The 12,526-nt window shown below is 40.7% G+C and overlaps 2 gene segments (V, D, J or C); both read right to left on the reverse strand.

Moving 5' to 3' along the window:
• Positions 1 to 5,792: 5,792 nt before the first annotated feature.
• On the reverse strand, positions 5,793 to 10,053 carry LOC126024528 (immunoglobulin kappa variable 2D-29-like). The segment is given in 3 exon segments: positions 5,793 to 5,831; positions 9,396 to 9,685; positions 10,005 to 10,053. Coding segments are annotated over 3 exon segments (378 nt in total).
• A 2,042-nt stretch (positions 10,054 to 12,095) lies between these two features.
• LOC126024531 (immunoglobulin kappa variable 1D-33-like) lies at positions 12,096 to 12,526 on the reverse strand. The segment is given in 2 exon segments: positions 12,096 to 12,372; positions 12,477 to 12,526. Coding segments are annotated over 2 exon segments (327 nt in total).

Raw genomic sequence — 12,526 nt, forward strand, 5'->3', positions numbered from 1 at the left:
GTGTCTGTCTATTTCTTCTCCCCATTTTTTGATGGGATTAGATGTTTTTTTCTTGTAAATTTCTGTCAGTGCCTTGTATATTTTGGAGATTAGCCCCTTATCTGATGGGTATTGGGTGAATAGTTTTTCCCACTCAGTGGGTGGCTCTTGTATCCTGGGTGCTATTTCCTTTGAGGTGCAGAGGCTTCTCAGCTTAATATATTCCCATCTGTTAATCTCTGCTTTCACTTGCTTGGAGAATGCAGTTTCCCCCTTGAAATTGCCTGTAGTCTCAATGTCCTGGAGTGTTTTGCCTATGTGTTGTTCTATATATCTTATGGTTTCGGGTCTGATATCGAGGCCTTTAATCCATTTGGATTTTGCCTTCATACATGATGTTAGCTGGGGGTCTAAGTTCAATTTTTTGCAAGTGGCTAGCCAGTTGTGCCAACACCACTTGTTGAAGAGGCTTTCTTTGCTCCATTTAGGATTTTTTGCTCCTTTATCAAAAATTAGGTGATTGTATGTCTGGGGAACATTCTCTGAGTATTGAAGCCTATTCCAATGATCTGAGGGCCTGTTTTTATTCCAATACCATGCTGTTTTGATAACTATTGCTTTGTAGTACAGTTTAAAGTTGGGGAAAGTAATTCCTCCCATTTTCTTTTTCCCAATGATTGTTTTAGCTATTATAGAGTGTTTATTGTTCCAAACAAATTTCAAAGGTGCCTGATCCACTTCTTTGAAGAATGTCATGGGTATCTTTAGAGAGATCACATTAAATTTGTATAATGCCTTGGGGAGTATTGCCATTTTGATGATGTTAATCCTGCCAATCCATGAGCAGGGTATGTGATTCCATTTTCACGTGTCCTCTCTTATTTCTTGGAGCAGAATATGCCCTAGGAACACAAAAATACAATACAAAAACCCCTTCCTTACACCTAATTCATTGCAACACTATTTACCTTAGCAAGACTCTGGAAACAACCAAGATGCCCTTCAACAGATGAATGACTAAAGAAACGTGGTACATATACACAATGGAATATTATGCAGCTTTCAGGAGAGATGAAGTCATGAAATTTTCCTATACATGGATGTACACGGAATCTATTATGCTGAGTGAAATAAGTCAGAGAGAGAGAGAGAGAGAAAAACACAGAATGGTCTCACTCATCTATGGGTTTTCAGAAAAATGGAAGACATTCTTGCAATAATAATTTTCAGACACAAAAGAGAAAAGAGGTGGAAGTTACAGCTCACCTCAGGAAGCTCACCACAAAGAGTGATGAGTTTAGTTAGAGAAATAACTACATTTTAAACTGTCCTAATAATGAGAATGTATGAGGGAAATGGAAAGCCTGTCTAGAGTACAGGCCGGGGTAGGGTGGGCAGGAGGGAGAATTGGGACATTGGTGATGGGAATGTTGCACTGGTGATGGGTGGTGTTCTTTACATGACTGAAACCCAAACAGAATCATGTATGTAATCAAGGTGTTTAAATAATATATATAAAAAAATCTCTAACAAGAAACCACCAGCCTGGATGAATCACCAGTCATCATCCTAAATGACATTGATAAGTTGGTTTTATATAATGTCTGTTTTATACCTATTAAACAGAAACTTAAGCAGAAAAAAAAAAAAGAACACTAGAGAGAATCAGTGGGGGTATAGAAATGTGGTGTTCTCTTGCATTCCCAAGAGTGAGATTACTTGCTCCCTCTGCACAAGATGGCCCAGTCTGAGGTCTGAGATAAACACTTCTAATGCATTCTAGAGATCTGCTGGGTCTATAGCACCAACCCAGAGTCTAACACAGGATCCCATAGGCTTGGGGGCTCTCATCAGGGTCCAGTGATCCTCACGCTCTGGAATCTGGAAATTGAATGTCAGGGTCCAGCAGGCTAACTTTAATTAAGACCTTTCCTGTCATCAGGACCCCCTCTCTTTCTTTAACCTCAAAACCTCCTCATGTTGTGTGTTTGTGGGGGATATGAGGGTTTCCGGGGGACTTTCTATACTTGATCTAAATTTTCCACCTGTGAACTCCTTCACATTACTTGATGGTTTACCTTTTCTGTCTATAAGCAATCACAGTAAAATGTTGTCACAATAATTATAGGAAAGTGTAGATTTAGAGTAACCCCAAAGTTTCTAGCAGAGAGGCAGTAGTGCATTTCTACTAATACTGCAGTGAACATGATGATTTACATAAAACTCGGCTTCTGACAGTTATGTACATGCTCCACCATCTCACCACAGTCTCCTAGTCTGTATTAACCAAAGAGCTTTCTGTCTCTGATACTATTTAAGTGCTTCTAAGATCCAGGCCCTCAGTCTACTCAGATATAAGCTCCTACTGCCATCTAGTGACAAATATTTGGTAAAGCAATTTAAAATTTGAGGCTTCAATCCCAGGGAAGCAGCCAGAGCCTTTCCAGAAGTCTGTGATAATGCTCTAATATCCAACTCCAGGCCAGTATTAAAGAACAAAATAAAAAAAAAAATTCTTCTTTAAAAACTGTTCAACTACATGAAAATTAATGATGGCCCCTGGCCAGTAATTCAGCAGAAATGTGTGTCAACAAAAGCTAAGCAATAGGTGGACTCCTTTTCCCCATACAGCCTGTGACCACTTATGACCTAGAGCAGTGGTCAGCAACCATTTTTTTCTTTCAAGCCAAATCACGCCAAAACCACGATTGAAATTTATTTTGAGAGCCACTTTTTTGTTTGTTTGTTTGTTTGTTTGTTTGTTTGTCTTTTTGGTCACACCCAGCAATGCTCAGGGGTTATTCCTGGCTCTACAGTCAGAAATTGCCCCCGGCAGGCTCGGGGGACCATATGGGACGTCGGGATTTGAACCAGCAACCTTCCGCATGCAAGGCAAACGCCTTACAGCTGAGCTATCTCTCCAGCCCCTATTTTTTGGTTTTTGGGTCACACCAGGCAGCGCTCTGAGGTTACTCCTGGCTCTATGCTCAGAAATTGCTCCTGGCAGGCTCAGGGGACTATATGAGATGCCCGGATTCGAACCACCTACCTTCTGCATGAGAGGCAAACACCTTACTTCCATGCTATCTCTTTGGCCCCCAGAGCCACATTTTTAAAACTGAAAATACATAGGATGGTACACACAGAAAGTCACGCCCCCCCATACCACATGACCAGACTCGAGCTGTGTGGAGCTGGCTTCTGGGGCTGCACACAGGGCGGGCACTGACAGAGGCTAGGAGCAGAGTTCTGACTCCTGGAGATGTCCCCAGGCACACAGAAGAGCCAAATTAAAAGTGTAAAGACCCACATGTGACTCGCGAGCCACAGGTTGCCGACCACTGACCTAGAGCACCATCCCACCCCACAGGCTCCTACTCCCACCCTGTTGGATTTCTGGATCCTATCCTACTTAGTATTTTTTTCTCCACCTCAGGGTGTGAACTATTTTTGGATTATTGGGACCCACCCTACTTCATATTCATTCTCAACCTTTGGGTATGATCTGGTTCTTGCTAATAAAAATCCAGGTCACAGGAAGGCCTAACATTGAATCTCCAGTCTTCCTCCACTAAACTTCCTTCAGAGCAGAAGGCTTGTGCGTTGGAATTCCTGGCTTGCAACTAGGAAGTCATGAGCCTATTTTTTTACCCTCTTTCACTGGGTGAATTATTTCCTGTGCTGGTTTTTGCTTCCAGACCAGTGTCTCTCCTAGTCCTGGTTTTGGAGCCTGAGGCTTTATTCTCACCACCCCACACTCTTTCTACCTCTCATCACCATGAACTGCTGCTCTGACCAAAATTAGCTTTTTGAGTGGGCCCTGAAGCCCATGACTCCACCCAAAAGCTGCAGGACATTTCTACCACCTCTTTGACTGCCATTAGCAACAGATCACCAGGTTAGCTGAACAATAAACCAGATTCTACCCACCTGTAACTTCTTCAACAGACTAAGAAGGATATGTGCATTTCTGTTGGTTTATTTCTTTATGTGTATATATTTATTGTGGTATAGTATTGCTCCATTGAACTTGTTCAGCAAACAATAGAGGGATATGTGTATTTTTATGTGTATTTTTTGGGAACACTGTTATAATATCTCATATGAATAAATCCACATTCAATCATCCCATGGGGAATGGGGAAATGGGTCTAGCAGGTTTACAAACAATGTTGAAGAGTGATAAAAGAGGGATCTGGGAACCTTTGCACCATGTGGAACAAGAGAGAAAGACTGGATGAAACCACAGTTTTTATTGAAAAGATAAGACCATTCCCATGGGTGAGGTGGCCTAAGATAAAAAAAAAATCTAGAAGTTCTTCCCACCCACTTGAGTCTTTGACATGTAAAAGAGGAAGCCATCATTGTTAAGGGTAAAGGCCAATAAAGCATTAATGATTTAGAGTGAAGTCTAATTAATTCAACATTTATCAGAAATGATAGAGTATGACATCTTCTGCGATCTTACTATGCACTGGTATCCAGATGGGAAGGTTGAACGGGTGAAGGGGGGTGCTCTTGTTATGACTGAAATCCAACTACAATTATGTTTGTAATCACAGTGTTTAAATAAATAAATTACTTTTTTAAAAGAAAAGAAAATAGATCAAGAATTGTTCCATGAATGTCAATGAATTGTAAATGTTATCACTCCAGGAAATAAAGTTAAGGAGAATCAATATTCCCTGAAAACTTGGTAGACTGTTGACCTACTAGAGTGGAAAAATATCACTAAGAAGCAATTCCCCCAAAATGATTTTCACACCTGCCATGCCATGCACCATAGATGTCTTAATTTTAGGGGAAGTAACCCATCAAATGTGTCTATTGACTTTCCTGGAGCAGTGAGCTGATATTTCCCCAAGAAATATTTTAGCCAGCAGGCCCGTTGGTGGACGTTAATTATTCTCCCTATGTAGATTACTGGCAATATTTCTGAAATTCATGACATGATAGTGAAATCACAATTTCTTTCTTTCTATCTGGCACATTCTCTCCCTTGCAAAACTATAGGCCAAAATTACATGCCTCAGACAATGACTTGGAAATTTTCAGGACCAAGTCTACAAAGAGTTTCCTCACTGGCCAAATAAATCTCAAAAGCCTAGGGCCAGCTAAGATAGAAAACCCCTTCTCCTTATATTATTTCCTCCATTTTAGCTCGGGATTCTTTTCACCTGTAGTGACTAGATTTTGATATGTATATTTTAGGGCCTGCTGTCATGTGTCTCTTCTTTTATGACTTCCCGCCTTTTGTCAATGTGGAAATTCTTTTCATACCTGAAGTCTGTATATATATTACCAACAGGGAAGAGTAAAATTGTCTCATGTCTATTGAAGATGCAGGTTCCCTACAATTTATTTTGTGTGGTTTCATTATTTCTTATTTCATATTTGGTCACTCGTGTTACCCGTTTTCCTCTCTTGCAGGATTTTTCCCCCTAGAGATGCTGAGACGCAAGACACCTGCAGCACACACCTCTTCTATCCAACCTGAGAATTTCAAGCACAGGAGTAGAAAAAAAACTCCATAACTGTGATCCAGGTATTTATTTAGGCATTGGACTGAGTACAGGAAGCTAATATTTTCCTCTCTTATATTATCTCTTATCTGGTTGACCTGTCAAGTGTTGACAATGCCGTGTTGAGGTCCCCCACAATTATTGTGTTCTTATTGATATTATTTTTCAGATTTGTCAACAATTGTATTAAATATTTTGCTGGCCCCTCATTCAGTGCATATATGTTTAGGAGAGTGATTTCTTCCTGCTCTACGTATCCCTTGACTAATACAAAATGTCCATCTTTGTCCCTTATAACTTTCCTAAGTATAAAGTTTGCATCCTCTGATATTACTATGGCCACTCCAGCTTTTTTATGGGTGTTGTTTGCTTGGATGATTTTCCTCCAGCCTTTTATTTTGAGTCTATGTTTGTTCTGACTATTCAGATGCGTATCTTGTAGGCAGAAGAAGATTGGATTGAGTTTTTTGATCCATTTAGCCACTCTGTGTCTCTTAACTGGTGCATTTAGTCCATTGACATTGAGAGAAAGAATTGTCCTGGGAGTTAGTGCCATCTTTATATTGAAGTTTGGTGTGTCTGTTGTTCAGTCTTGTCTTAAAGTATGGTGTTCAGTTTTTCTTTTAAGAATGGGTTCGAGTCTATAAAGTTTCTGAGCTGTTGTTTGTCTGTGAAACCATGTATTGTTCCTTCAAACCTGGAAGTGAGTTTTGCTGGGTGCAGTATTCTAGGTGAAGCATTTATTCATTGAGTTTTGTCACTATGTCTCACCACTGCCTTCTGGCCTTGACTGTTTCCATTGACAGATCTGCAGTAAATCTCAAAGATGTTCCCTTGAATGTAATTTCTTTTTGATCTTGCTGCTTTCAGAATTCTGTCTCTATCTGTGGGATTCGTCATTGTGACTAGGAAGTGTCTTGGGATGTTTTTTCTGGGGTCTCTTTTAGTTGGTACTCTTTGGGCATGCAGAATCTGATCGCATGTATTCATTAGCTCTGGTATATTCACTTTAATGATGTTCTTGACCGTTGATTCTTCCTGGTTCTCTGGGACTCCAATGATTCTTAAGTTGTTTCTGTTGAGCTTATCATAGACTTCTATTTTCATCTGTCCCCATTCTTTGAGTAATTTTTCCATTGTTTGATCATTTGCTTTAAGGCTTTTTTCCAATTTCTTCTGCTGTATGTAATTGTTATTCATCTCATCTTCCAGTGTACTCATTCTATCCTCGGCTGCTGTTAACCCATGGGAAAGCTCAACCATGTTTTTCTTCAATTCATCTACTGAGTTTTTCAGATCTGTTATTGGACCTGAAATTTCAGTTTGGAGTTTTCTGATTTCTATCTTCATATTCTCTTGATTCTTATTAGTGTTCTCTTCTATAATTTCTTTGAGTTCTTTGAACATCTTTCCTATTGTGACTCTAAACTCCTTATCTGAGAAACTGACTAGTTGGTTGGTCATATTCAAGTCATCAGAGTTGCCATCGTCATTCTCTATGTTTGGTGCTGGCCTGCATTGTTTCCCCATTGTCACACTTGTATTGTGGCTTTTTATACATGTTGTGGTTGTATTCATTGGCTAAATGATGTGCATGGCCGCAAAGCGGAGCAGCCGTGCTCCTCTGGCTCCACCCTTTCTGGACTTGTAAACTCACCTCCAGGGAAGGTGAGCCGTCCACAGATGATCCACACACAGGATGAAATTTGGCCGAAAATGGAGCACACCACATAAGACAGGCAGATAGGGGTGCTGGCATCTGAGTTCTAGCAGAGTTCAGTGACTTTCCCTTTCTGGGCGTGTAAGCTCACCTCCAGGGAAGGCTCTAGGGAAGGTGAGCCATCTGCAGATGAGCCACACACAGGATGAAATCAGGCCGAAAATGGAGCACAGCACAGAAGACAGGCAGATAGGGGTGTTGGCATCTGAGTCCCAGCAGAGTTCAGCTGCTTCCCCTTTCTGGGCCTGTAAGCTCACCTCCAGGGAAGGCTCCAGGGAAGGCGGTGGCTGTATATCTTTGTGTTCAAATTATTCCTGGATGTGTTTGGGAAACATAGGATGTCAGGTCAGCCATGTTCAAGATAGGTCCTACTAATGAAAAAAAATGTGTAACCAAATCACACCTTGATAATATAAGAAATTTCCCAAAAAAAAAAAAAAAAAAAAAAAAACCTTCTTGGTATTAATTACAACTGGGAGATTGAAAAAGCAGAGAAGAATAGAAAGGTAGAGCAGGGACAAAGGAAAGCAAGAAGAATGAGATCAATTCCAGGCACTTTGTTGGATTCCATATGTACCATCCCATATGAAAACACAGTGTCTTTTACTGGAGAGGTATTCTGCTTCCAGAATGGTAGGCCCAGCAGCTAGAAGGGAGAATGTTCTGAGCAACCCAAAAGGCCTTGGCTGCCAAGCTGATAGTGTGGATCAGAGACTGTCCTGGATCCAGAGTGGCCCTGCCTGGCCTTCCATGTTGAACCTGGTGGTGATTAACTATAAAGCCCAGTCTCAGGCTTCCTGATCTTCAGGCAATTTGAGATAGAGGGAGCCTCAGTTTCCAAGGAAATTGTGAATAAGGCAGTGGACTGTTTGCTGAACATGGCTGCCTCTTTCTGGTCTTTCTTTATATGCTATGCCATGTTTCTTATATCAAGACCATGGCGTTTTTTGTTTGTTTGTTTGTTTTGTTTTGTTTGCTTGTTTGTTTGTTTTGGTGCTTATCGTTATTGTTGGAGTCCTCACTGGATATTTGACACTTCTTTTTGTACTGGTGGAGTGTTTCACCTTTTTTCTCTCCTTCTTTTCTCAAACCGATGATGAGAGCCTATAGAAGATTTCCGCTTATTTTCGGTGTATTAGAATTTTTTCCCCAGTTTATTACTTTTCTCTCCTTCAAACAAAACCACGTAACTTGAACTAGCTAGTCCTGCCCCCCCCCACAGATAGAGGGGGAAATAGGGAGGCACCAGGACCAAACAGGTGCAAGACTACTAAGTAGTAGGCTAGATACAGAGGAGACCACATATTCTAGCAACCCTGGGGGTGAAGGAAAAGGATTTGGGAGGTAGGACAAAAACGAAGGTGTAGGTAGGACAATTTGGTGATGGGAATCCCCCCTGATTTTATGTAAATTTTATGTACCTAAAATATTATTGTCAACAATATGTAAGCCACTATGATCAAAATAAAAATTATATTAAAATTTTATAATTCTTGAATAAATAGAAAATATGAAAAAAAATCCACAGGCTTAGAATTAAACACTGCTGATCATGTGTTTCTGAATCAATGTGCATGAATTTTCACCAAAAGAGCATTTCTAATCATAGAACCACATTTAAAAAGCAAAGTAAATAGTCAAAAATAGTAATGTAAATATACATACTATGTTTCTATCACATATTATATTGTTGTAAAAGTTAAAAGATTGAGAAAGTTTGAAATTAACCATCTACACTGTACAAGTTAGTTCCTCTAAAAATAGAATCTAAATTGCAAATTCCATTAGGCTAATTTAGTCTAATCTGCCAATAGCTGGTCATTGGATTAGTTAGATTCCAATGATAAAGGAAGATAAGGCAGGGAGGATAATGAGCAACATCCTGGTCCCAAAACAGAAGGCCCCCATTCTTCTGCTGCTCTGCCATGCCAGGGTTGCACCTCTGACCTACCATACTTGTTGGGGTGTCTGAAGTACTGCAGGGACCCTCATGGTCCAGAGCTTACAGCTGCAACTACTCCCATGAGATCTCCAATGTCTTCCTCTTCAAAAACTCAAGAGAATCTGCTGTCTGCTAATCAGTCAAAAAGCATGTGTGAGCATCTGGCCCAGACCAGGCAGAGAGGTTTGTGTTTAGGGCTGTATCACTGTGTGAGGTGACTTTTAGTTTGGCCACAGTAGTAAACTCCAACATCCTCAGGATCCACACTACTTATTTGAAGAGTGAAATAAGCTCCTGAACCACTGGCACTGAATCTACCTGGGACCCCAGGGTCCCGATTGGAAATTAGATGGAACAGGCGCCGTGGGGGCTGGCCTGGCTTCTGATGGAACCAGTGCAGATAGGTGATTCTATTACTGTACAACAGACTCTCAGTAGACCTGCAGGAGATGGAGGCTGGCTTTCCGGGATCGATGGAAAGGGATAGTGAACTCTGGGTCAGCACAATATCACTTCTGGCTCCTGGAAAAACTGAGATTTAAATTTATAAGTTTATATTCAATCACAGGTCATTTTTAGTGCTTCCTGTCTAATTTCTTTTAGGTAAGTTAGTGTTTCAGCATTGAAGAGGACAGATTAGTGATAAAAATGCCTCTGAATGTTACATGTGGCAGGCCCATTTCCTCATGTTTCTCATTTACTGTCCTGAACATAAAATGCTCCCTCAAAAAGAGAAAGGCACACAATTTGACATACAATCAGAAACAAAAGGATACCAGTGAATCACCAGCATGGCCCTTCCTGAGCCCATTCTCCTTTCTTTGTTCCCTGATAACCTTACCTGGGATCCAGAGCATCAGCAGACCCAGAAGTTGAGCAGGGAACCTCATCTTGAGGGTTGAACTGAGAAGCCCTGATACATGAAAGCAAGATGACAGCTGAGCTTTATGTCAGACTCTCAAACATAGATCCTCCCTAGGGGAGAACATGCAAATGCATGTGGGTACATGGGTGTGAATAGTCCTCCGGCAGGGGGGTCCCTTCTCTTGTGGGCAAAGTGCCTAACCTATCTTCTATTTATGAAAACACGAGCGAGGCTAGATGGTAGCAATTATGTTGGAACATACTTCAACCTTACTGTGGATAATGCAATGTGTGTCACTGACTCTCTTATGATTAGTATATTTCTGATTTATCACATGTTTTTGCCATGTAAAGATATTTCCAGGTGAAATTCAGGCATGCAACTGACAGAATAATCTTTCTTCCACATCTTCTGTATGAAACAGCTCTCCCTTCTGATGTGCACTTTCAAAATTGAGGATGAACATGGGAGAATCAAGATTTCTCTGTATCTGGTATCAGTGGATTAAGAGCATCACATTATCACAATCAAAGGCTATGAATTGTTTTTATCTAGGCCCCAATGACCCCAATTTATGATGGCAGATATGTGCAAAGAGTTTGACAGAGACCAAAACAAAATACCCATATTACTGAGATTCTAAAAGCTTTGTTTAAGTTGAATGAAAGAGTACATTTTTGAAATTTTTTCAGTGAATATAAAATTCATGGCAGCTAATTGCTACAAACTTGTGATTTTGCCATATATTATCATCAACTACAGAGTTCCTAACATTTTTCTGGTTAGTAGATGAAGCTGTATAAATTCTAGAAGAAACAACAAAGATTTCTCCATGAAAGTCTTTATGAAAAATAGTAATAGGGGCTGGAATGGTGGCACAAGCAGTGGGTTGTTTACTTGCGCAGACCTTGGTTAGATTCCCGGCATCTCATATGGTCCCTCAAGCCAGGAACGATTTCTGAGTGCACAGATAGGAGGAACCCCTGAGTGTTACTGGGTGTGCTCAAAAAATTGTAGTAATAACCTTAGACATATTGTTCACATTAATATAGTATATATCAGATACATAATATCATATACATAATATGTAGTCATTTCATTTGTATGTAATTTACATAATTGCATACTATATGAAATTAGATTGTTATAATTATATCATTGTATAAAATGTTATATTCCATTTCTATTTCACTAAGCACAAATATTCATGCCATATGTACACACACATATATTTGGTCCTCTAAAATGGAATCAGAACTGTAAGAATTCACTCCAAGCGACCTGGTTTATTTCACTGATTTAAATGGTTACACTTCATATTACATACATAAGTGAATTTGTTTTTCATACTTCGAGCATGAAGGATTTGTTTGCATGCAACTTTTAGCTCTGGGAATTTCTCTACAATGATGACCTTGATTTTTTGGGGGGACACACCCGTTTGCTGCTCAGGGGTTACTCCTGGCTAAGCGCTCAGAAATTGCCCCTGGCTTGGGGGGACCATATGGGACACCGGGGGATCGAACCGTGGTCCTTCCTTGGCTAGCGCTTCCAAGGCAGACACCTTATCTCTAGCACCACTTCATCGGCCCCGACCTTGATTTTTGATACTTTATGGAATATTCTTCTTGTGCCTTGGGACTGCTATGATTCTTATGTTTCCCTTAAGTTCATTGAAGACTTCTATTTTCTTCTGTTCACACTTTTATGATGACTTTTCTGATTATCTAACTTTAATTACTCCTGGTGGTGCTTGGGGACCATTTTTGGTACCTGGGAATTGTCTGCATGCAAAGCAGGTACTTTCTGGTCTTTCTGGTTCAGCATTGTTCTTCATTACCCTGAGTTCTATCTTTCCTCCAGAGACAATCCTAGAGGTAAAATATTTAAGCACACACAAAAACTGTCAACTTCAGCAGAACATTCCATCACAGCACTGCAGGGCTAGTTCTGAGACACTGAGCAAACAGAGGCATGTGAAGAAGCAGGTGGCCATCCAACCTCACCCAGCATATCTCTGGGGTATTATGTTCAGGCCTTTATCACTGTGGAAAGGAAACTACTATCTTATTGACAGTAAAAAGTGGCAGAATCTTTGGACTCCAGGCTGCTGATGGTGAGAAATAAATCAATTCCAGATCCACTGACACTAAACCTGAAAGAAACCCCAGAAGCTAATCTTGAAGTACCATAGATCAGGAGACTAGGAGCTTCCCCTGGTTGCTGCTGATACCAGTTCAAATGATTGCTAATGTCCTTACTGGCCTTGCAGGTGATGGTGAGTTTCTCTCCCAGAGATGCAGACACAGATGGAGACTGGCTCATCTGGATATCACCCCTGGCATGTGAGATGGAAAATTCACTCATCATCTCTGTTCATCACCCTTCTGTTCTTCTCCAGAGAGTTCAGGGAGCATCAAGCCCAGTGAGCCCAGGTTTCCCTCCTCACCTGGGAACCAGAACAGTAGGAAGCTGAGGAGCTGCACTGGGACCCTCAT

The sequence above is a fragment of the Suncus etruscus genome, chromosome 12 (genome assembly GCF_024139225.1).
Source record: "Suncus etruscus isolate mSunEtr1 chromosome 12, mSunEtr1.pri.cur, whole genome shotgun sequence".
NCBI lineage: Eukaryota > Metazoa > Chordata > Mammalia > Eulipotyphla > Soricidae > Suncus > Suncus etruscus.